Source organism: Aquarana catesbeiana, linkage group LG03, assembly GCF_042186555.1.
Source record: "Aquarana catesbeiana isolate 2022-GZ linkage group LG03, ASM4218655v1, whole genome shotgun sequence".
In the NCBI taxonomy this organism is placed as follows: domain Eukaryota; kingdom Metazoa; phylum Chordata; class Amphibia; order Anura; family Ranidae; genus Aquarana; species Aquarana catesbeiana.
In genome coordinates, this window is record NC_133326.1 from 84,497,397 (window position 1) to 84,523,176 (window position 25,780).

The 25,780-nt window shown below is 44.1% G+C and overlaps 1 protein-coding gene across 4 annotated transcripts in view; it reads right to left on the reverse strand.

Moving 5' to 3' along the window:
* DNAAF4 (dynein axonemal assembly factor 4) overlaps positions 1-25,780 on the reverse strand; it is a 96,673-nt gene that overhangs the window by 42,552 nt on the left and 28,341 nt on the right. For 3 of the 4 annotated variants that reach the window (XR_012242781.1, XM_073618764.1, XM_073618766.1), the window contains exons 4-6: positions 24,876-25,062; positions 10,787-10,914; positions 577-686 (exon numbers count right to left, since the gene is read on the reverse strand). Coding sequence is in view for 3 of the 4 variants with exons in the window: in XM_073618764.1 (XP_073474865.1) it covers positions 577-686; positions 10,787-10,914; positions 24,876-25,062 (425 nt within the window). In the remaining variant the exon portion in view is untranslated. The remainder of the gene's footprint in view (positions 1-576; positions 687-10,786; positions 10,915-24,875; positions 25,063-25,780) is intronic. The other variant, XM_073618765.1, reaches the window with a different exon arrangement.

Below are 25,780 nucleotides of genomic sequence, written 5' to 3' on the forward strand. Positions count from 1 at the left end.
CGACTGTGGATCCGACTTTGCCCCATGACTTGAAGTACGACTTCAATGAGCAGGGATGCGACTTTGATTACCAAATAATTAGGCCCTTCATGGGCATACCGGGCCCTTCGGTCCATACCAGACCCTTATCCGAGCACCAGCCTGGCCGTCAGGAAAGGGGGGGACGCTCACCCGTCCCCCCTTTGTGTTTACACACAGATCCCGGCTCTTGCCGTGTCACGAGCGATCGCGGGAGCCCAGCAGTCATCGCGACCGCCAGGCACTCGCATCAGCTCTGGGGGCAAGCAGCGGGCGTGGGCGCGCCCCTAGTGGTCACAAATAGAAGCGATGTAACATGACGGAGATTCGCGCAGCCGAGCCATGTTGCCGCAGTACAACTGCGGCAGCTGGTGGGCAGGCGATTAAAAGCCAATAGCTGACTTGTTGCTAAGAGAAACATAATTCCATCTATCTCTTTTTCTGTTTTACCAAATATTTCTCAAAGCACAGAATTAGTTACTCTCTAACTTTCTATACGTCACTTTTCAGGAATAGCAGCTTTCTTGCATTTCATAGAAAACTGTATAATAGACATACTTTGCTTTGTCCTTCAGCCATTCGGGGTTTTTTTCTTCTTCCTTTAAGTCTTGAATCTCAAGGCTCTCCGTGTTAATGGCTCTGCGTGCTGCTGCCTGCTTCTGCAACCACTATAATACAAATCAGAAAATGACCATGGCGTGATCTTTCACAGACAACATTCTTTTTTTGTATTAAAAGTTCTCCACTGAAAAAGGACAACTTTTAATAGACATCTTGAGTTTACAGAAATGAAGTCAGGAGATAAGTCAGAGATTCAAGGCTTATTGTATTATGTCTGGCAACATTCTATGAAGGTGCTGTGTGAGCAGTACGAACCAAATGTGTCTACAGTGCTCAACAGAAAAAAGTTCCATAACTACCAGCCTGTTTTATTCTGCCAACAATCCCATAAATACATTTGCTGCAATAGAAGTTATGTATTGACATTATGTATGAGGAGGATTTAGATTTTGTGGGAATTTCAGAGACTTGGTTTAAAAGCTCCTATGATTGGCTGGCAACCATTCTAGGGTATTCCCTATATCGCAGAGATAGGGAGGGTAAAAAAAACGGGGAGGGGTATGCCTGTATATCAAGAATGATGTACAAGTGAATGTGAGGCACGACATCATTAATGGAGCAAGGAAGGAGGTGGAATCCTTATGGGTAGAGCTACAAAGGAAGGAAACCAAGCGGAAAGTATTACTGGGAGTATGCTATAGGACCCCTAACCAGAGGGGGGAGGGGGAGGCGGATTTCCTAGCACAGTTTGGAATGGCGGCAAGGATGGGAAGTGTCATTATGATGGGGAAAGAAAGAGAGGTGTTTTTGGGACTTTATATGAGGCACACAGCTAAAATGAACAACCCAATAGATATATAATAATAATGATTGTTTATTACATATGAGCATACATACACATAAAACAGTAGAAAAATATATATAGGAGGTCTATATATATTTTTCCACTGTTTTATGTGTAAATATGCTCATATGTAATAAACAATCATTATTATTATTATATATCTAGTGGGTTGTTCATTTTAGCTGTGTGCCTCATATAAAGTCCCAACCCCCCCTTTCCTTTCAACATGTACAGGGATGGAGGGATATGAATAGTCATGGCCTCATATAAAGATAAAGTCCCAACCTTTTCCTTCTTTGTTTTCATTATAATAAGGGATTTTAATTATCCAGACATAGACTGGGTGGAAGGAACCATGCATTCGGCTAAGGGTCGTCATTTCCTAAATGTCTTGCAGGACAATTTCATGGGTCAGATGGTAAATGCACCAACAAGAAACAATGCGTTACTAGACCTACTGATTACTAACAATACAGACCTGATCGTGGGGAAATGTAGGAAAGAGCAACCACAGGTCAACTAGTTTCAGCATAAACCACACAAATAGGAAACACAAGAATAATACACTGAATTTCAAAAGAGCCAACTTCGCTAAACTGCTCTCCTTGCTAGAAGATATTAAATGGAATAAAATCCTAGGAAAGAAGAGGAAAAGTGGGAGTGCTTTAAGAGCATATTGAAAAATGGTATTGGCCAGTGCATTCCAAAAGGGAAATACATTTAAAAGAGCTAATAAAAGTCCTGGGTAGCTTAACTCCATTGTAAAAATGCATATAAAAGCAAAGGAGAAGGCCTTTAAACAATACAAAGCTGAGGGGTCATCATCAGCATTCCAACTTTACAAAGAATGTAATAAGAAATGTAAGGGTGTAATCAGGGCAGCTAAGATTGTCCATGCTCCTGTCTCTTGTGTTGTCAGAGCAGAGCAGACGTACACTCGTGTTGCGAGAAGCACCGGCCATCCAGGATCCTCCCCAAGGCTCCCCTAGGCTCCCCAGCGGATCCAGCGGACTGACCTGGTCCCCCCAGCACCCCCCCAGCAACATCTTGGAACCTAGCTGTGACGCGATCGTAGTCACCAGGGACTTACCTAGGATAGACCGCGGCACGGGCCTTCTCCGGCGGCCATCTTGGGACACCCAGACGCGGCAGCAGCACTCCCTCAACCTCCTGAAGCACTTCCTTGGACCCCAGCGGGTCCCACCGGGACCCCACCCCCGTCCAGACCCCTGCCGTCTAGTGCCCCCCCAGCATTCTATCCACAGCGGCTCGGGCCTAGTCCGGCGGCCATCTTGGTACTCCCAGGGCGGCCGCAGCTCCCCGAAGACCACCCGGAGCTTATCCCGGGCTCACAGCAGCACTCTGCAGGGACCCACCAGCCCCCAGCCACCAGTGCACCTCCACAGCCGCGATCTGGTCACCTCGTCCCTAACTGCTAGACTCGGGGGGACAGACCGCGGCTGCGGCCTAGCTCCAGCCACCTCCTCAGCTCACCCCTTTCTCTCCGCGGGCAGTGCCCTTCACCCCTGAATACCACCGCCGGCTCACCACTAGGGCACAGGGTAATACTGAGAGAAGGATAATCCACGGCTCAGGCCTTGCACCGGCATTCATCTTGAATCCCTCCAGACGCAGCCCAGTACCAGGAAGTAGTAGCCTAGGTCAACCTCAGGGCCCTCTCCTTGGTCTGACCCCTACCCCTCTACTCATCACCGACCAACCGGGGTCAGGTAAGTACACGGGGCCACCCTCTAGCAGTTGATCCAGGGACTCAGTCCGATTACCTCTGGGGTCAGGAAGAAATTTTTTCCTCTGCTGTAGCAATTGGCCAGCTCAGTTAGGGGTTTTCGCCTTCCTCTGGATCAACAGAAGGGCGGTTAGGCCTGCGTGGCCCCCCCTCCACCACCACCAAGCCCCATTGTACCGTCATCAACGCCACCTGAAGCAGCAGCTTTCTTCAGACCATCATCTTCTCAGCAACAGAAGCAACGTCACCCTTCAGGACAACCATCTACTTAGCAACTCCACCATTGATACATCAGTATCATCACCGCATCATCCTACCTTCAGTAATTTTCTCACCATGTGCAACTTCAAGTACTCAGCGGACGCTCTCCACAGGCTAAGAAATACCACCTCAACATTAACAGCTTCCGTTCATAAAATACTACAGAAAGAACAACTACTAAGGACCAACCTACAATCAACCATCAAATCTAGGAAGACAACAATTCAACCACAACAATTTGCATGCGCTCTGATCAACACCAGATCTGCAGTCAAGCACAGACTGGAAGTACACGACTTCATCACCCAAAACAACATAGATTGCCTCTTCATTACCGAAAGCTGGCTAACACCCGACTGCAACGCCATCCTAACCGAATTAGTACCTGAGAACTACAGGATCCTAACGGAGCACAGAACAGGAAAAAAAGGAGGAGGCCTAGCAGTGATCTTCAAATCTCACCTCACGCTCACCAAACCAACTGTACAGAACTCAGTGCCTTTCATGGAGACACTCACCCTACATCTACAAACAACACCCCAAGATACTATCCACATACTTCTATGTTACAGACCACCAGGACCGAAGACAATCCTCCTGACACCCTTCACAGAATTCATGTCAACTCACACCCTGAAGACCAAAAACTTTTTGGCACTTTGAGATTTCAACTTCTGGGTAAACTCCACCCAAGACCCTTTCGCCACCGCCTGCATCAACCAACTGAAAGAATTAGGTCTGCAGCAACTGATAAATGCTCCCACACATGGTTCAGGACACATTCTAGACCTCATCTTCAAACAAAATATGGACGTCAACATATTTGACAATCTACCGCTACCATGGACGGATCACCACGCTATCAAATTTAATATCGCTACCAACACCACCCTCCAAAAACGGAAACAGGCAATTACAACACACTGGACAAGATCTCAGAGGAAACTACACTCTGAACTCTTCAAAACCACATTATCAAACAAAATAGCAATGTTAAACTTAAACCACTCAACGGAACAAACACTCAACTCCTTAACCAAGGCATTACTACAAACTGCGGACTCAGTGGCTCCAAAACGTAGAACACACATCCACAAAACAACCTCTGGATGGTTTAATGGCACTCTTACTTTATTAAAGCAGGAACGCAGACGAGCTGAAAGAGCCTGGAGAAGAAAACCCACAAAGGAAAACCACACAAACTACAAAGCACTCACGGAGAAATATCACAAAGCAATCTTCAAAGCAAAAAAGGAACATTTCTCAAACACCATCTCATCAGCCTTAAACCGCCCTCGGGAACTCTTCAAAATAGTCACCAAGACAATGAACCCTACCTGTCTAGAGCCCCCAGGAAACGAAACCCAAGAATTCTGCAATGAATTATCGGATTTTTTTATCGATAAAATCGACAACATCCGGAAAACAATTCAACAGAAAAAAACAACCAATCTCATTCAACCAAAGCAAAAAGAAAAAATCAATACGATCATCACACAAGCACCGAATTTCTCACTGATCCCAATCACCACTGACACCACCAAAATCATCATCAGAAGCCTCAGAGACAGCACATCACCAAACGACATCATTCCCACAAAACTCCTGAAAGAATGTTCCGACATCTTGGCTCCCACTATAACACACCTCATCAACCAGTCATTCAAAGAAAGGACTGTTCCAACCGCCCTCAAACATGGCATTGTCAAACCCCTCCTAAAGAAACCCAACCTGGAGCCTAAGGACCCTAACTATCGCAGACCGATAACAAGCCTCAACACCATCTCCAAGATTATGGAGAAAGCAGTAGTACAACAGCTTCAACACCACCTGGAGACGCACAAACTTCTGGACTCTCTGCAATCAGGCTTCCGCCCAGGCCATGGCACAGAAACGGCACTTCTCAAAATATGGGACGACGCCCTCGAAGCAGCTGATGATGGAGAATCATGTCTCCTGGTACTGTTGGACCTCAGTGCAGCATTCAATACAGTGGACCACAATACTCTACTCACCCGCCTCACAGAAGTAGCAGGAGTCACGGATCCAGATCTACAATGGTTCGCATCCTTCTTAGGAAATCGCTCTCAGACAGTGAAACTAGGAGCTTTCACCTCTAAAACCCGCGCAATCTCTTGTGAAGTCCCTCAAGGTTCACCATTGTCACCAGTGCTCTTCAACATCTACATCCGCCCACTCCTCAAAATCATAAGAAAATCGGACCTCTGCTTGCACTCATACGCTGATGATACCCAACTCTACCTTCGCATCCCTGGAGAAAAAGACCATCATCAGCAACTAGAAAAATGCCTTACTTTGATAGAGGACTGGATGACCACTAGCTCTCTTAAACTCAACGGATCAAAAACAGAGCTTCTTCTCCTACACGCAAATCAAAATTCCGAAACTAAGACCCCATGGACACCACCCACCATCTTCGGACAGACCATCTCTCCAAGCACCAAAGCCAAGAGTCTCTGAGTCATTTTTGACTCAGAAATGTCAATGGATGCACAAATAGGATCAGTAGTCAGTCAATCTCACCATCTCCTCCGCCTGCTACGTAGACTCATCCCCTTCGTCCCAGAAGAGGACAAAGCAGCAGTAGTTGGAACAATCATCAATTCCAGACTTGACTACGCAAACTCCCTCTACATAGGACTACCCCAATATCAGCTTGCGCGCTTGCAACTCATCCAAAACACGGCGGAAAGACTGTTAACAGGAAAAAAAACCTGGGAATCAATCTCCCCTTCCCTGAGGAGCCTACATTGGCTATCCGTAAAGAACCGACAAATGTATACAAGGAAACGCTCCTCAATACCATGCGAGAAAATAAAGCACTATACACCCAATCGCAGTCTTCGATCTTCAAACCAAAACCTCCTTATTCCAAAAACCCGCTACAAAACAAAGGGGGAACGAAGATTCGCAGTCCAAGGACCACGGTTATGGAACGCTCTACCTACTCACATCCGTATGGAAGAAAACCATCAGGCCTTCAGGAAGAAAGTCAAGACCTACCTCTTCTAAGGAGCTGGACAACACAGGAGAGATCTAGCGCCTTGAGGCGATTCAGTTCGCATATGCAGCGCTATACAAATCATTCATTCATTCATTCATAAGATAACACGAAAGGCACATAGCAGAGGAAAGGAAAAAAATAAAAAAATTAAGTAAGAAAGGGAGGTCAAAACAAATTGGCCCCATAAGAAATGATGAAGGCAATCTGGTTACAAAAGATGGAGAGATGGCGAAGGTTTCAAATTTATTCTTCTCCTTAGTCTTCACGAGGGAAACGGGGGGGATTCAGTAACCAAGACTGCAATGTTTATCTTCATGACATGACACAGGAAGCACCCTCATGGCTAACAGAGGATAGAATTAAAAATAGACTTGAAAAAGTTAACATTAATAAGTCACCGGGACCAGATGGCTTACACCCAAGGGACCTAAAGGAACTCAGTCAAGCGAATGCCAGACCATTGTTCCTAATTTTTACGAACAGTCTATTGACAGGAATGGTACCAGCCGATTGGAGAAAAGCCCAATATTTAAAAAAGGGCCAAGATATATCCCTGGGAACTATAGACCAGTTAGCCTAACATCAATAGTTTGCAAGCTCTTGGAGGGGATGATAAGGGACTATATATAAGATTTTAGTAATAAAAGCAATATTATTAGCAGTAATGGGCATGGATTCATGAAGAATTGTTCTTGCCAAACCAACCTATTAACCTTCTATGAGGAGGTGAGCTGCCATCTAGATAAAGGAGGGCCTGTAGATGTGGTTTATCTGGATTCTGCAAAGGCATTCAATACAGTTCCCCATAAACGTCTACTGTACAAACTAAGGTCTGTCGGCCTGGACCAAAGGGGGAGTACATGGATTGAAAACTGGCTATGGGGGCGAGTCCAGAGGGTGGTGAAAGCGGGGTCCCCCAGGGTTCTGTCCCTGGACCAATCCTATTTAATTTATTCATAAACGATCTGGAGGATGGGATAAACAGCTCAATCTCAGAGTTTTTGCGGACGATACCAGGCTAAGCAGGGCAATAACTTCTACGCAGGATGTGGAAACCTTGCAAGAAGATCTAAACAAACTAATGGGGTGGGCAACTATGTGGCAAATGAAGTTTAATGTTAAAAAATGTACAAATAATGCATTTGGGGGCCAAAAATATGAATGCAATCTACTCATTGGGGCAGAACCACTGGGGAAATATAGGATGGAAAAGGACCTGGGGGTCTTAGTAGATGACAGGCTCAGTAATGGCATGCAATGCCAGGCTGCTTCAAGCAAAGCCAACAGAATATTGGCATGCATTAAAAAGGGGATTCGCTCCAGAGATAAAACAACAATTCTCCCACTCTACAAGACTCTGGTCCAGCCGCACCTGGAGTATGCCGTCCAGTTCTGGGCACCAGTGCTCAGAAGGGATGTGCTGGAACTGGAGAGGGTCCAGATAAAGAGCAACAAAGCTGATAAAGGGACTGGAGGATCTACGCTATGGGGAAAGACTGCAAGCATTGAACTTATTCTCTCTGGAGAAGAGACGCTTGGGAGGGGATATGACTTCAATGTACAAATACCGTACTGGTGACCCAACAATAGGGATAAAACTATTCCGGGCAAGAGAATTTAAAAAGACACGCGGCCATTCACTAAAATTAGGAGAGAAATGGTTTAACCTTAAACTGCGTAAAGGGTTCATGACTGTTAGAGCAGTAAGGATGTGGAATTAAAAAAGAAGAAAAGCAACGCCGACCTAAGTGCAGTACTGAAGCATAAACATTTTATTACAAGTAGAAATGCACTCACTCACTCAGAGTAAAGTTAATACAGGCACACCAGGTAAAAAATTCGTCTGGGAGGCTGTGTGGTGGGCAGCAGGGCTCCACAGGGGGCGATCCTACGTGCTGGAGTGTACTTGTCTCTTTGTCCCGTCTGGCAGCGCCGGTGGTAACCAGTGTCACAGGCTGGGTTGAGACAGGCACAGCGTGGATCGTCTGTCCGTAGATGCATTTCCCGGGTATCAGTGATGCTGGGGGCGTGCACGCGTTCGGAGCATGCATGCTCCATCAGGCATAAAATGTTTATGCTTCTGCACTGCACTTAGGTCGGCGCTGCTTTTCTTCTTTTTTATCTCCCTCCAAAGGTGAATTCTGCCCTTCAAGCATGCTGCCTCCTGTGTTTGTATCGGAGTCAGTATCTATCCCCCTGAGGTCATAGACCTATACTCTGTATCCCCCCCCCCCCGCCCTCCCCACTCATCCATTTTATCCCAGTTTTATGCCTGGACTACTGTTCATCAACCCAGCACCAACCCTAGATCTTTTTATCATTTTTTTATCACTTGAATGTATTGTAATTCATCTCCCCTACTTCTTAGGCCCCTTTCACACGGGGCGGATCCTGTGCAGAGATGGACCTGTCAGAGCCCCGCTCTCCTCTATGGGGAAACCGGATGAAAACAGAAACTGTATGTTTTGTAAATAGGACCACCATCCGTCTGGATTTCGCGGACAGGATCGGATAGCAGCAGGTGGCAGCGGACATGTCACTGTTGACATCCGCCACTCCATAGGGGTGAATGATGGATGCTCAGCTTTGAGGAGAGATTAGAGGAACTGAATTCATTCTCTCTTTAGAAAAGGAAATTAAGGGTGGATATGATCACCATGTGTAAATACATAGATGGCCCATATAGTGAACTTGGTGTAGAGTTATTCACTTTAAGGCCATCACAGAGGACAAGGGAGCACTCTTTAGGTCTGGAGGAAAAAAAATGTGATCTTAAAATACGGAAAGGTTTCTTCACAGTAAGAGCTGTGAAAATGTGGAATAGACTCCCTCAAAAGGTAGTTCTGGCCAGTTCAGTAGATTGTTTTAAAAAGGCCTGGATTATTGCCTAAATGTACATGCAGTAATATAACTGGATACTAACATTTATAGGTAAAATTGATCCAGCCAATATCCGATTGCCTTTTGGGGGATCAGGAAGGAATTTACAAATTGGATCATGCTTTATTGGGGGTTTTGCCTTCCTCTGGATCAACTATGGGTATAGGATTGTGTATATAGGATTGTATAACCCCCCACCCCCTCCATTTGTTGAACTAGATTGACTTATGTCCTTTTTCAACCAGAATAACTATGTTACATAGTTACATAGTTACATAGTAGGTGAGGTTGAAAAAAGATACAAGTCCATCAAGTCCAACCTATGTGTGTGATTATGTGTCAGTATTACATTATATATCCCTGTATGTTGCGGTCATTCAGGTACTTATCTAATAGTTTCTTAAAGCTATCAATGCTCCCCGCTGAGACCACCGCCTGTGGAAGGGAATTCCACATCCTTGCCGCTCTTACAGTAAAGAACCCTCTACGTAGTTTAAGGTTAAACCTCTTTTCTTCTAATTGTAATGAGTGGCCACGAGTCTTGTTAAACTCTCTTCTGCGAAAAAGTTTTATCCCTATTGTGGGGTCACCAGTACGGTATTTGTATATTGAAATCATATCCCCTCTCAAGTGTCTCTTCTCCAGAGAGAATAAGTTCAGTGCTCGCAACTTTTCCTCATAACTAAGATCCTCCAGACCCTTTATTAGCTTTGTTGCCCTTCTTTGTACTCGCTCCATTTCCAGTACATCCTTCCTGAGGACTGGTGCCCAGAATTGGACAGCATACTCCAGGTGCGGCCGGACCAGAGTCTTGTAGAGTGGGAGAATTATTGTTTTATCTCTGGAGTTGATCCCCTTTTTAAGGCATGCCAATATTCGGTTTGCTTTGTTAGCAGCAGCTTGGCATTGCATGCCATTGCTGAGCCTATCATCTACTAGGACCCCCAGGTCCTTTTCCATCCTAGATTCCCCCAGATGTTCTCCCCCCAGTGTATAGCTTGCATTCCTATTTTTGCCACCCAAATGCATTATTTTACATTTTTCTACATTGAACCTCATTTGCCATGTAGTCGCCCACCCCATTAATTTGTTCAGGTCTTTTTGCAAGGTTTCCACATCCTGCGGAGAAGTTATTGCCCTGCTTAGCTTAGTATCGTCTGCAAATACAGAGATTGAACTATGTAACTATGTATGTAAGAAAAGCTGATATCACTGTTTAAAATAACAGTACGGTGCACAAGAAGCTGCAGTGACACTGAATATCTAGAAGGATCCACAGGTATTTTTCTCTACTTGTAGGCGGGTTCTTGGCCTGAAAGAAGGAAACCGATGGAGCCAACACATCTAACAACTGAAAAGCTGCCAAATATTCAAATTTTGTTCTTGGGTTTGCAAATCTCTTAATCAGTAATTTGTACACCGGCATCCTTCTGGCAACCTAGCTGCTTACCTCTTCCTCCTCTGCCAGACGAGATTCCCTGAGAGCCGTGGGGAAAACACGGGGGGTGAACTGAATTTTTATACTGCCAGTTTTCCTGGTGGGAGGCAAAACTTTCTCACTGCCAGGTTTTTCAGCTGCTAAAAAATAAGACAAAATGTTTGGTTACTTTTTTTTTTCCTTACACTTTTATCTTAGCACAATGACCACATGAAGGTCTAATTCATTCTGGTCTCTTCTGTTGTTAATTTAATGAGTTAAGTGATATCAACTTAACAATGCATGACAATAGTCTAATTCATAGGCAACCGATTTAGCGGTTGGAAGGATTCAACCGGTTTTAATTTATAGCATATTGGTATATGAGGGTTATTGTCAGCTGATATTTCATTTATCGTGGGGATTAGGCGGGGAGGAATCAACCTTATTTTAATCTTTTTTTTTAATCAAAACATTTTTTTATTGAGACAATGCATGAAGTGACATTACAACTGCACAGAATATACATCCAACATCTGCAGGTCACCACTCATGTAAGATTCAAGTCAACATTGTTCTAACAACTTGTGAACTAGTACTCGGTACTATATCTAATAGAATAGTAGGAAACACTCTGTTTTAGCTTTCGGATTGAATTAGTCCTAGCTCCTTTAAATACACACAAAAAAAAAAAAAAAAACACAACAGGTTGACATTTGTTGTCTTCGCTCTAACCTTATTTTAATCTTGATACAATCAATAATTTGACAAATTCTACAGTATATCATCAATAACAACATTCATATTTTGATGAGAGATGGAATCTTAGCACTTGAGGACCAATACAAGGAATCAGTGACAATGAAAAAAGGTTACTTTGGGGGTTATTTACTAAAGGAAAATCCACTTTGCACTGCAAGTGTATTTGAAAGTGCACTGAAAGTGCCCTTGGAAGTAAAGTCGCTGTAGATCCGAGGGGGACATGCAAGGAAAATAAAAAACAGCACTTTAGCTTGCACATGATTGGATGATAAAATCAGCAGAGCTTCCACTCATTTCAGATCTACCCCTTAAATTTAAAGCGACTACACTTTCAAGTGCACTTGCAGTGCAAAGCGGATTTGTCTTTCGTAAATAACCCCCTTTGTATCTTTTTCTTACATCCACCAAAATTACGCGAACGTCCAACTGATTGAGGAAAGCGCATACCCAAAGGTTTAATTGACCTTAAACCAAAGTTTCAGTTGCAAAATACAGTAGATCACCCCAGATATCCAAACATATCAATATAAATGTGCAAGTTGTTTGTTAATCCATGTTTCCATACCAGGTGCATAGCGGGATATCAAACTTCAATGCGTTTCTTGAGTCAGAACCTGCTTCTTCAAGCCTCTTTCTGAGATTTGTTGTTTACAAGTTTTTTTTGCTAGAAAATTACTTAGAACCCCAAACATTATAAATTTTTTATCTAACACCCTAGAGAATAAAATGGCGGTCTTTGCAATACTTTCTGCCCTGCGCCCCCCGCCCCAAAGCACCTTGCCCCCATGTTGATGGGGACAAGGGCCTCTTCCCGACAACCCTGGCCGTTGGTTGTTGGGGTCTACGGGCAGGGGGCTTATCGAAATCTGTAAACCCCCTTTAACAAGGGGGCCCCCAGATCCCGACGCCCCACCCTTTGTGAAAGAGTATCGGGAACATTGTACCCGTACCCATTCACCTAAAAAAAATAAAAAAAATGTCAAAAATAAAAACACAGTACACAGGTTTTTAAAGTAATTTATTAAGGCAGCTCCGGCGTCTCTTCTGATTTCTTCTCCCTCCTCCGCTGATGTCTTCTGCCTCAGCCGGTTCTTCTCCCTCAGTCTGCTGTCTTCTGCCTCTGCCGGGTCTTCTCCGCTGTCTTCTCGCCCTTTTGCCGGGTGTTCTCCATAGTCTTCTCCCTCTGTTCTTCTTCCGATGTTGACTCAGCGCTCTCTCCCGCTCTAATGTTAGGTGTGTGGTGTGCCACCACTTATATTGGCATGGGGTGAGGTTACCAGATGACATCATCCGGAGGCTGTGTGCTCGACTAAGGGTCCAGTGTGGATTTTGGGGGGACCCCATAAATGAAGGATCTGGTATGGTCTTGGAGAGGGAATCCATGACGTTTTTTTTTGTTTTTTTTTTTATTTGGCATGGGGTTCCTCTTCAAGATCTACCTGTAAGAGCATATGCCTGTAAATTCCTGAAAAAGCCATAGTGTGCATGGACACATTGGCTAACAGGAAGGAAAAAAAATGTAGGAGCCGCTTCTTTGAGATGCAGTGTGCATGGGCCTATAGAGTCCACAAACTATGGTACATATCTAAAAACTGATCAATCCTGATGTACTGACTCATTTTTGGAGGCCCTAAAATGCCAGGACAGTACAAACACCCCCCAGATGACCGCTTTTTGGAAAGTAGACAGTCTAAAGGAATTTAGTAAGAGGCATGGCGGGTTTTTTGAAAATGTAATTTTTTGTCATAATTTTTTGGAAAATTAAGAAATTAAAAAAAAAAAAAAATCACTTTTTTTTCTTTTTCTTACATATGGTCACCAGTGCAGTACAGTCAATATATAACTGGTGTGGCAGTGGTCAAGGACACTGACTGGTGACAGTATGAAATTAAAAAAGATTTTGATAAAAAAAAAAATTAAAAAAAAAAAAAAAAAAAATTTAAAAACACACTGACCAGAGCAAAATAATGTTACTATAGGAACAATGTACTGCTCTGGGGAAGTAATCAGGATTTTTAATTTTTTTTTACACATTATGTTTGCTTATAGCAGTGCTTTACATTGCTTTAACCAAGCATTTTACTGAATGAAACTGATTCATTCAGTCGGTTTTGTTGTGATTAGCTGTGATTGGTCAAAGCTAATCACATGGTGCAGATGGGTCGTGATTGGCCCTATCTGTACTATATGATCAAATTGACCAATCATAGCTAACAACACAATTGTACACACTGGATGGCATGAAAGAAGGCCATCCATTGTGTACAACTGTCATGTAACCTGCTGTGATTCGTCATGGCGGTCACATAGTACCGGCAGCGAGCCGGCACTCTGATCAATCATCGGCTGTGTCCTGGCGACACGGCCGGTGACAGGTTGCGCTGCTCAGCGTGGCCCCGTGATTGACGCTTCCTGAGAGGACGTCAAATGACGTCCACCCAGGACAACAAAGCTACTACCGCGTGGTCATTTGTCTATAGACTGGGCGTGAAGTGGTTAAAAGGAGAAATAGGGGGGGGCGTGGTCTGGAGCTGCATGGGGTAGGACGCGCGGCGTGAGAGCTCCACTTGAGACATATCCAAACCTAAGATCCTAGGGGCTGTATCCCTCGCTGAAAGACTCCTTCGAGACCCGAACTACTAGCTAACCTTGTGCCCGTCATGTCTCCTACAAAACGGTCCGGAGCAGCGGCGAAATTGGCACAGTATCGCCACGATGACCGAGACCCGGGAGAAGAAGATGGCGCTGCTCAACCTCCCTCGCCAGATGACCAGGCCTCCGGAGACACCGCCAGGGTGCTGGAGGCAATAGCTCTCTGCCAATCTACCCTCACCTCCAGAATAGAGGAGGTAAAGATAGACATCTCATTAATCCGTCAGGATGTTCACAAACTCCGTGAGAGGGTGACAGAGACGGAACGCCGCGTCGAACACGTGGAAGAGGGCCTGCATCCAATACAGATCACCACTGAACAGCTACAGCATCAACTGAACATGGTTCTATCCAAACAGGATGACATGGAGAACCGCCTTAGGAGATGCAACCTCTGCTTTGTGGGACTCCCTGAAAGGGCGGAGGGCGCTGACCCCCCCACTTATCTGGAAAACCTGCTAATTAAAACCTTTGGCAGGGAGGCCTTCTCCTCCACTTTTGTTGTGGAGCGCGCCCACCGCCTTGCTGCAAAACCTCCCCCAGCGGGCGCACCGCCAAGAACTTTCATAGCTAAGTTCTTAAACTACCGTGATGCAATCCTTCGGCTTACACGCGGGAGAGGAAACATTCCCCTTGGCAACCTAACTGTGGCGGTGTACCCGGACTTCTCCACCGAGATCCAAAAGAAAAGAGCGCGCTTTTCGGAAGCAAAGCGACAACTCCGTATCCACCATCTGACCTACGCCATGCTCTTTCCAGCGCGTCTTCGTGTGGTGAGTGATGGGAAAGTGCAGTTCTTCGAAGACCCGCAAGCTGTTTTCTCCTGGCTGGAGCGACGTGATGCACCCAACCCGGGCCCTGCCTGACTCCTCAACACACGCACCTTGCAGCCTCATGCCGCCAGAAGACGATCGATTACCGCATATAACATGCCTGACTTACCTTATCAGCATTGGAAACCGTAAGTTGGGGCTCTTCATAACGAGGAGTCTTCCTATATTCTATTTAAATGCCCTCAGTTGAGGTTCACGGCCCTCCTGCTCCTCTACCTCTCCGTATCCAACAACACTGCCGGCCTACGGCCTATGTATCTCCTTTATTAGTCTCGAGTGACCTGCCCGCACCTGCAACCCGGGAACTTGAGCGCTGTTCCCCCCCCTTTTGCCGTGCGCTTTCCAGCTTGACCACCCCCCCTGAATAAGTTGGTTACCCTGAGACTGTGGCACACTTGCCACCACCGAATACTACCAAACCGCAAATGTTTCCCTGCCCAGCCTCTGCCCTCTCCAACTTGATGGAAGGCAGTGAGTTGAATCTGCCTTGCTGGTTCAGAGTATACGCAGTGAGTTTAATTTTAGTTTTTTTATGCATTTTTGTTTTTATAATTTCTTCGATTTTTACATTGACATTTGGCATGCTTCACCATACTCAACCTAAGCAGCTGACGTCGGTCGTTCCTGCCTGTTCTCTTAAACATTCAATGACCCTAAGAGAGGCATGGTCAATATGTTCTTACCGCACCGATGCATTGCAGTTGCACTTCCACATATATCCTGTAACACTCTTTTCTTCCTTGCACCTGTTTATTATGTTAGAAAATGTGATAGGATGTACGTTTTGTATTGCCAGACTTACCGAGCACTGAGGGTCCGACTGCATCCCTTGGCCCACCCCTCCATATCATGGCCACCCTCAAAATCTTAACTTGGAACGTTCGGGGCTTGGGTGAGAGGGCCAAACGAACTGCGAAATTATCGCACCTTAAATCCCAGCGAGCAGATGTTTCTATCCTAGTAGAAACCCACCTTACAGGCCAAAAACAACTCTGCCTTAAAAAACCATGGGTGGGCTGGTTATATCAGGCCCCGCACATATCCAACTCCCGTGGGATTGCAATCCTAATAGCTAAAACGGTGCAATTCCAACTACATACCTTGCAGTCGGACCCTCAGGGCCAGACATTGTTTCTACATGCTACGATTGGGGGCCTAGAGATCCTTCTCTTGGCCTTTTACATCCCCCCCCCCCATTTCAATTCGCCATATTACAGCAGGGAATAGCTTTTATGTCCCATTATCCTTCAGTGCCAGCGGTTTCGGCCGGGGACTTCAACACCATTGTAAACCCACACCTAGACAGACTAAGCCCTACACCACCTCCCCCATCAACACCCAACACTACTAGATTTAGCAAATTCCTTTCAGAATTTGCTCTCATTGACAGCTAGAGACATGTGTAACCGTCTAAACCAGGTTTCTCTTGCTTCACGCCTGCTCGCTCGTCTATGTCCCGCATAGATTATATTCTTCTAACTCCCCACCTGCTTCCATACCTTATGGACGCGGGCCTTGACGCCAGGGTGCTCTCAGACCATTCTCCATACTGGATCAAACTTAGATTGCCATCCCCCCCCACTGCTGGGCTATGGAGACTGAACCCATTTTGGCTCACCATTCTCCCTGACTTGGATGGTATCCAGCATGAGTGGGTGCAGTACTTGTGGGCTCCATATGGGAGGCTTTCAAGGCCCACGCCCGTATGATTATTTCCACACGCGTAAACCGCCACAAGGCAACCTCCAAACAGTTGCTTCGCCAAGCTGAGGACCATCTAAATACATCCTTCCAAGACAACCCCACTACCGCCAATGCCTCTCTTGTACAAATGCACTCTAGGCTTACGAATCATTTACACTTTGAAAAGGCCAAACAGGGTATCTTTTTCACCAAACAGCGGGTCTTCGAACGTGGCGAGAGAGCTGGCAAGCTCCTTGCATACATGGCTCACCTAGACCACAAACCACCTGTAGTGATCTCTCTCCAGTCGCCCTCCGGAGCCAAAATATCAGACCCTGACCTGGTGGCTGAAGAGTTCAGGTCCTTTTACTCTGCTCTCTACTCTTCCACTTCCCAACTGAACTCTCAGACTTTTTACAGGATATAGATTTTCCTACACTGTCACAGCCACAGATAGCCCAATTAGAAGCACCAATTACCACGGAATGCATCACAGAAGCAATCTCTTTACTCCCTACATCCAAAACACCTGGCTCTGATGGCCTTCCCCTTGAATTTTACAAACAATTCAGTGAGATCCTGACCCCCAAGCTCTGGAAACTATATGCCCATATATTTGATACAAACACCCTTCCAACTTCCATGAGTGAAGCCCTCACTGTTCTTATACCCAAACCGGTAAAGACCCGCTCCTCCCCGAATCGTACCGACCTATCTCCCTTCTCCAACTAGACGTCAAGATACTGGCAAAAATTTTGGCTGTGCGCCTTAACAAAGTAATATCCAGCTTAATACACCCTGACCAGACCGGCTTTATGCCAGACAAAAAAACAGCTTTCAATCTGAGGCGACTCCACACTAATCTTCAAGCTCAACATACGGTTATAGGCACTAGAGTAGTGGTCAGCCTAGACGCTGCTAAAGCGTTCGACTCAGTAGAGTGGAACCATCTATGGGAATGCCTCACAAGATTTGGCTTTGGACCAAAATTTATAAAATGGCTCCAACTCCTATACCAGGCTCCCACGGCGCGCATACAAGTAAACGGCAGAACCTCCCTCTCCTTCTCACTTTCTCGAGGCACGCGTCAGGGTTGCCCAATTTCACCTATGCTCTATGCCCTCGCTGTGGAGCCCCTTGCGATAGCCCTTTGATGTCATCCTGGCATCAGGGGCCTTCGCTGTGGTCAGACGACGGAGGTAATAAGCCTATACGCCGACGACATGCTCCTTTACCTCTCCGATTCAGGCCCCTCACTCCAAAATGCTCTTCGCGTCATCACGGACTTCGGGGCGTTTTCGGGGCTCCAGATAAATTGGACTAAATCCCAAATACTCCCGCTTGATATGGGCGTCCCCACGGCGGACCAAGCCACCCTCCCCTTGGTAAGGGCAAGCATTATTAAATATTTAGGCATTTATGTCTCCTGTCACCTCTCAGATTTTACCACCCTTAATATTGAGCCACTGTTCAATATAATTAAAACCAAAACGCAAGTATGGTCTAGACTCCCTCTTGGGGTTATGGGTCGTATCAGCCTGGTGAAAATGGTCCTCCTCCCCAAGCTGCTGTACATTTTCTGGCAGGCCCCAATATCCCTTCCTCTGCGTATCTTTAAATCGATGGAATCCATTCTTAATTCCTTCATATGGGGTTCCTCTCGCCATAAACTACCAATGAAAGTTCTGAAATGCCCAACCGAGCTGGGAGGCACAGCGCTCCCCGACCTATACATATATTACATAGCGTCCCAACTCTCACACTTCTTTCACTACAGCCACACCGACAGAACACGCTATTCTCACATGGTCTGCTCTCAACTTCACAGCCAGATAATCCACCCCTTTCAGATCCTATTCTGTGTACCTCGGGGACTGTCGCAGGGCAGCGCAAAAGGCATATGCTGTCACACCATTGTAAAGTATGGAAGACAGCCATGAGATTGGGTCAAGCACCCTCCCCTCACTCCCACACTCCTCTATGGGATAACCCTACTCTGCCTGAACTTTCCACAGTCCCTGACTACAGCTTATGGATTGCCAAAGGTGTTATCTACTTGTCACAGGTCATGGCCAACGGGTCGGTCAAACCATTTCAAACACTTAAAGAAAGCTTGGATTTGCCTAATCACATGTTTTTCCGCTATCTCCAGCTGCGACATGCACTCAACACACAACTAGGGAGCCCAGTCCCCGCTCTCGAAGTCCCACTGTTAGTGGACATAGTCCTGGGTGAGGACCCCAAGAAATTGATCTCCCAAATATACACATACCTCCTGCGACCTGCGGCTGACACCATCACGCAGCAACTGAGGTCGCGGTGGGAATCGGACCTTGGCGTCCTGACGGACGAGGACTGGGGGAAGCCCTCAACAACTGTAAAATTGTCTCCCCAAAACTCTCCGACCGCCTGTCCCACCTATATGTCCTTCACAGATCATATCTGACCCCGGCCCGCATATCCAAATACAAACGCGATCATGATCCCAACTGCCCAGACTGTGGTCACCATGCGGCCTCTTTCTTTCACTTACTGTGGGAATGTCCCTCTGTACAGGGGTTCTGGTCGCAGGTGGTGAAGTTCCTGTACGATCGTATGTGCTCTCCGCTGTCCCTTTGCCCCCGCCAGTGTGTGCTGGGTCTTCTTTCACTCCCAGAGAGTGAGAAATACCTAAACATTTTTCTGCAGGAGACACTATTTCTCGCCAGGTTAATGATTGCCAGAACATGGCTGAGGGGGACCCCCCCACACTGCGAAAATGGATCAAAGCAGTTAACATAACTCTTCCCTACAAAAGGGTGCTGTACATTCACAGGGGTTGTCCTGATAAATACCACAAAATTTGGGACAGATGGCTTGAAGATGACTCCACCTGCGACGCAGGCATTTAAATTAAAAGTTTCATTTGAGATTTACTTTTTCTTTTTCAATATATATGTGTGTGAGGGGGTGGGGAACTAACTGTGGGATGTTTTTACAATTCCAACATTGAATCCCTCCCCCCCCCCATGTCCAAATAGCCCAGCTGCTTACTATGCCTCTGTGGGTATAAATGCCTCCTGTTTAACTCTGCAAGTAAACAAGTTGTAGATGTCGACTGTACAAAGTTAAAATTGTGTCACTACTTATGCATGTCAAATGGATTACTCCGCAAATGTGGTGCATGTTGCACTGACTAGCCGTATGTTTATATACTTTCTATTATGCTCAATAAAAGTTATCTTTGATTTAAAAAAAAAAAAAGGAGAAGTACGGTCAAAGCTCTTTTGGTTATGCTTCTCCTGTGGGTCCCATGAGAGCAGAGAGCCAGGCCAGAGAACTAAGCGATCGGCAGTCTTTAATCACTCAGTTCTTGGTGGCAAGGACAGCTACAGCTCGGATCGATGCTGCAACCATCTAGGTTATTATACATGTTTGTTATTTTTCGCTCCCGCACTTTTTTAAAATGGTTCTACTATAATCATGTAACATTTTATTGAAGTATTCTTGATTTCACCACTAGAGGGCAAACGAAATCTAAAACCCGCAGAAACTTGCCTGTAAAATTTATATACAGTAACTGCCATGTCATCATTTTAAAACCGTAGGTGATTTTACAATCATGATAGACTAATGTTTATCATGGACATTATATATTTATTTCAGGTACTTGTATAGCGCCGTCAATTTACACAGCGCTTTACACAGACATTGTACATTCAGATGAGTCCTTGCCCTCAAGGAGCTTACAATCTAAGGTCCCTAACTCACATTCATACATACACATACTAAGCACATGACTATGGCACATGCTAAATTAGTTGTGAATCTTTTTCTTTTTTTACTTTATTTAGATACATTTTATCTCATAATTCAGGTTTGTTAAGGTTTCTATGAATACATCAATAAATGGCTGCTGAGTAATGAAGTCACATAAATCTTCCTTAGTCATTGGAAAAAGTTTTCTGATGCAATGCCATGGCAAGAGTTATTACACACAACTTTATGTACCTGCAGAGATAGTCAGGACTGTTCATACTGGGAAATTCCTTCATTACTTAGCATGCTTCTATTCTCTTAGCATGAGTACTGATATCTGTCTAGGCAAGCAAGTCATGTAAAAAGGGTGATGATGAAAAATCCCATGTCTTGCTGCTCTAGGTTTAAAATTACACTAAATTCTGGTGTAAAAATAAAAATGTATTCAAGTATGTATTATTATTAGAAATTGGACCTTCTTTTACTTTCGGCCTTCTCTAAATCTCCAAATTACATAGTTATATAGTAGGTGAGGTTGAAAAAAGATACAAGTCCATCAAGTCCAACCTATGTGTGTGATTATATGTCAGTATTACATTGTATAACCCTGTATGTTGTGGTCGTTCAGGTGCTTATCTAATAGTTTCTTTAAACTATCGATGGCCCCCCCCGCTGAGACCAGCGCTTGTGGAAATGAATTCCACATTCTTGCAGCTCTTACAGTAAAGAACCCTCTACGTAGTTTAAGGTTAAACCTCTTTTCTTCTAATTTTAATGAGTGGCCAGGAGTCTTGTTAAACTTCCTTCCGCGAAAAAGTTTTATCCCTATTGTGGGGTCACCAGTATGGTATTTGTATATTGAAATCAAATCCCCTCTCAATATCCCCTCTCAAGCGTCTCTTCTCCAGAGAGAATAATTTCAGTGCTTGCAACCTTTCCTCATAACTAATATCCTCCAGACCCTTTATTAGCTTTGTTGCTCTTCTTTGTACTCGCTCCATTTCCAGTACATTCTTCCTGAGGACTGGTGCCCAGAACTGGACAGCATACTCTAGGTGCGGCCGGACCAGAGTCTTGTAGAGAGGGAGAATTATTGTTTTATCTCTGGAATTAATCCCCTTTTTAATGCATGCCAATATTCTGTTTGCTTTGTTAGCAGCAGCAGCTTGGCATTGCATGCCATTGCTGAGCCTATCATCTACTAGGACAACCAGGTCCTTTTCCATCCTAGATTCCCCCAGAGGTTCTCCCCTCAGTGTATACATTGCATTAATATTTTTGCCACCCAAATGCATTATTTTACATTTATCTACATTGAACCTCATTTGCCATGTAGTTGCCCACCCCATTAATTTGTTCAGATCTTTTTGCAAGGTTTCCACATCCTGCGGGAAGTTATTGCTCTGCTTAGCTTGGTATCGTCCGCAAATACAGAGATTGAACTGTTTACCCCATCCTCTAATTTGTTCATAAACGACCTAAACAGGATTGGTCCCAGCACAGAACCCTGGGGTACTCCTCTACCCACCCCTGACCATTCTGAGTACTCCCCATTTATCACCACCCTCTGAACTCGCCCTTGTAGTCAGTTTTCAATCCATGTACTCACCCTATGGTCCATGCCAACGGACCTTATTTTGTACAGTAAACGTTCATGGGGAACTGTGTCAAATGCTTTTGCAAAATCCAGATACACCATGTCTACAAATTTTTTTTTTTTTTTTGAGCTGCTGTTATCTGACTTCCTGTTAGAGAGAGTTAGGTGATCATCATTCTCCATGGTCTCACTGTATGTAGAAAGTTAAAAAAGGTATGCAGAATGCTATTGGGAAAGGGTAGAAGATGGTGCCCGCATCCCTGAATCAAACAATCTACAAAGAGATCCCCCTCTGGTGGGACTTTTAAGGGCAGAAGCTCCAAAGTAATCAAATATTTAGTATAAAAAATACATTTTATTAGAAATGGTAAAACAGGAAGTTGGAAAGTATATAGTTGTACAACTACAGTTGATGCAGGTGTAAACAATGGTACACAGTATAGCGTTATTCCTCCTCTTCAGGGGTGAGTGGTTATGGGTAAAACACCAGTATCATGTGGATATATAGAAATATCCTAAGCAGCCGCATCACTTAAAAACAAGCATTCTTTGCTGCCATGGATCAGCCAAAAGTCCAGGGGGTGAGGGGCAGGAAAACCAAGCCAATATCACTCACAAAGGGCACTCAGCCCAGCCCCAAAGAGGACACCACACCAAAGACCAACAAAGCCGGTATATCTCTGCTAGTAGGATAAACATAGAAAGAACTAAACTTGAAGCTACTTAGGATATTTCTTTATATCTACATGATACTAGTGTTTTACCCATAACCACTCATCCCTGAAGAAGAGGATTAATGCTATAACTTGAAACGCGTTGGGTATACTCTATATATGTGTGTTCCACCAGACATAACCACTTGCTCTATGTGTTGTAATTACGGTGTACCATTGTTTGCACCGGCATCAACTGTAGTTGTACAACTATATACTTTCCAACTTCCTGTTTTAACCATTTCTAATGAAATGTATTTTTTTTTTATACTAAATATGTGATTACTATGAAGCTTTTGCCCTTAAACGTCCCACCAGAGGGATCTCTTTGTACACTGTGTGTAGAAGGTAGCCACCCTCTCTAGCTCACTCCCAAGATGGACTAGGGACTATAGGAATGTACATGATCACAACAACTAATCTGCACTGCATGTTCCAAACAGGGGGAAAAGGAGAGGTTTTAGACCTCACAGAGGACATTACTAAGAGGCAGAAAAGCACTGCAAATTATTTCACGAAGAATAGATTATAGGGCCATTAACACCTTCCCTCCTGGCCTATAGTAAAATAATGGCTGGGCGGGAGCACTGTTTTCTCGGACGACATATGACATCCTTTCAGAACACGCCTCTCATATGGCCACGCAGCAGCACAATCTGACACCTAATGAACCAGTTTCTTTTATTTCTAAATAAAAATGGTTGCTTATACCAATGAAATTCATTGGTATATGCAATCATAATGTGTAAAAAAAAAAAAAAAAAATCCTGATCACTTCCCCAGAGTAGTACAGAGTTACTATGGTAACAACAAAATAAATGTTTTTTTTTTTTTTTCATTACATACTGTCACCAGTCAGTGTCCCTGATCACTGCCACGCCAGTTATGTGATAAAACTGTATTGCACTGGTGACAGTATGTAAAAAAAAAAAAAAAAAATTTGGGGAGAATTTTTTTTTGGTTTTAATTTCTTAATTTTCAAATAATTGTGAGGAAAAATTACAACTTCAAAAAAGTTGCCATGCCTCTCACTAAATACCTTGGACAGTCTACTTTCCAAAAGGGGTCATTTGGGGGACATTTGTACTGTTCTGGCATTTTCGGGCCTCAAGATATTAGATTATTATTACTACTACATACTATTATTACTAGTACATCAGGATTGATCAATTTTCAAATATATCCCATAGTTTGTGAACTTTATAATATTCCTACAGACTAAATAATAAACACTGATTTGGGTCATTTTCACCAAAGAAATGTAGCAGAATACATTTTGGGCTAAAATTTTGAAGAACAATTATGCATTTGCAAAATCTTAAAACAGAAACAAATAAAAACAAGTTTGTTTTTTTTTTTTTCAAAATTTTCTGTTTTTTGTCGTTTATTTAGCAAAAAATAGAAAAAACACAGTGGTGATTAAATACCACCAAAAGAAAGTTCTATTTGTGTGAAAAAAATGATAACAATATGGGTACAGTGTTTCATGACCGCGCAATTGTAATTCAGTGTGACAGTGCTGAAAGCTAAAAATTCTCAGCGGGAAGGGGGTAAAATTGTTCGCTATTGAAGTGATTAAAGTGATACTAAAGTCTCTTTTTTTTTTCTATAACAAACATGTTATACTTACCTGCTCTGTGAAGTGATTTTGCACAGAGCAGTCCAGATCTTCCTCTTCTTGGGTCCCTCTTCGATGCTCCTGGACCTTCCCTCCTAATGAGTGCCCCCACAGCAAGCAGCTTGCTATGGGGGCACCCGAGCTGAGCCACTACTCATTATGTCCATTCAGACATGGAGCCGTGGCCCAGCTCCACCCCCTCTCTCTCCTCATTGGCAACTGACTTTGATTGACAGCAGCGGGAGCCAATAGCGCTTCGCTGCTATCTCAGCCAATAAGGAGGGAGAGTCCCGGAGAGTCAAGTCTCTCGTGCAACATCGCTGGATCGAGATAAGATAAGTATTAGGGGGCTGAGGGGGGAATAGAATGCATAGAATGCATTAAGATAAAAAACCTTCTGTCTATACAACCACTTTAAGTAGTGGACGTGTATGGATTATTTTTGGAGAATAAAGAAATAGTTCAGTGTCACTGTAACACAACATTTTATGTAAGTGACAGTCACCTATAATAATAACTAGCTCACCTTGTGGATGGGGTTTTTGATTAATAGCATTTTTTCTCTTCTCTTCCTCTCTCCTCTGCTGCTCCTCCTGGATTCTCCTCTGCTCTTCTATTCTCTGTTGTTCCTTAAATCTTTCCAGCTCTTCACTCGCTTTCCGCCTCTCCTCTTCTTTAATAGATTCTATTTGTTTTCTTTCTTCTTCATCAATCTAAAAAAAAGGTTAAAATTATTTTAACATTTATTCAAAATTCAGAAAAGGCTTATATAGTCATCCACATTGAGTTAGTAAAACATTATACAGCTTTAATGATTACTTATATAAAATAACCATGACCTGAGAGAAAACTTTGGGATAAAAGAGTAATTTGTTTAGTTCCCACTTAAACCCTGCCCAGGTTATATGTACAGTACATCCAGAAAGTATTCACGCGCTTCACTTTTTCCACATTTTGTTATGTTACAGCCTTATTTAAAAATGGATTAAATTCATTATTTTCCTCAAAATTCTACAAACAATACCCCATAATGACAACGTGAAAGAAGTATGTTTGAAATATTTGCAAATGTAATAAAAATTAAAAAAAATGTACACAAGTATTCAAAGCCTTTACCATGACACTGAAAATTGAGCTCAGGTGCCACCTGTTTCCACTGATAATCCTTGAGATGTTTCTACAACTTGATTGGAGTCCACCTGTGGTAAATTCAGTTGATTGGACAAGATTTGGAAAGGCACACACCTGCCTATATAAGGTCCTACAGTTAACAGTGCATGTCAGAGCACAAAGCAAGCCATGAAGTCCAATAAGTTGTCTGTAGACCTCCGAGACTGGATTGCATCGAGGCACAGATCTGGGGAAGGGTACAGGAAAATATCTGCAGCATTGAAGGTTCCAATGAGCACAGTGGCCTCCATCATCCGTAAA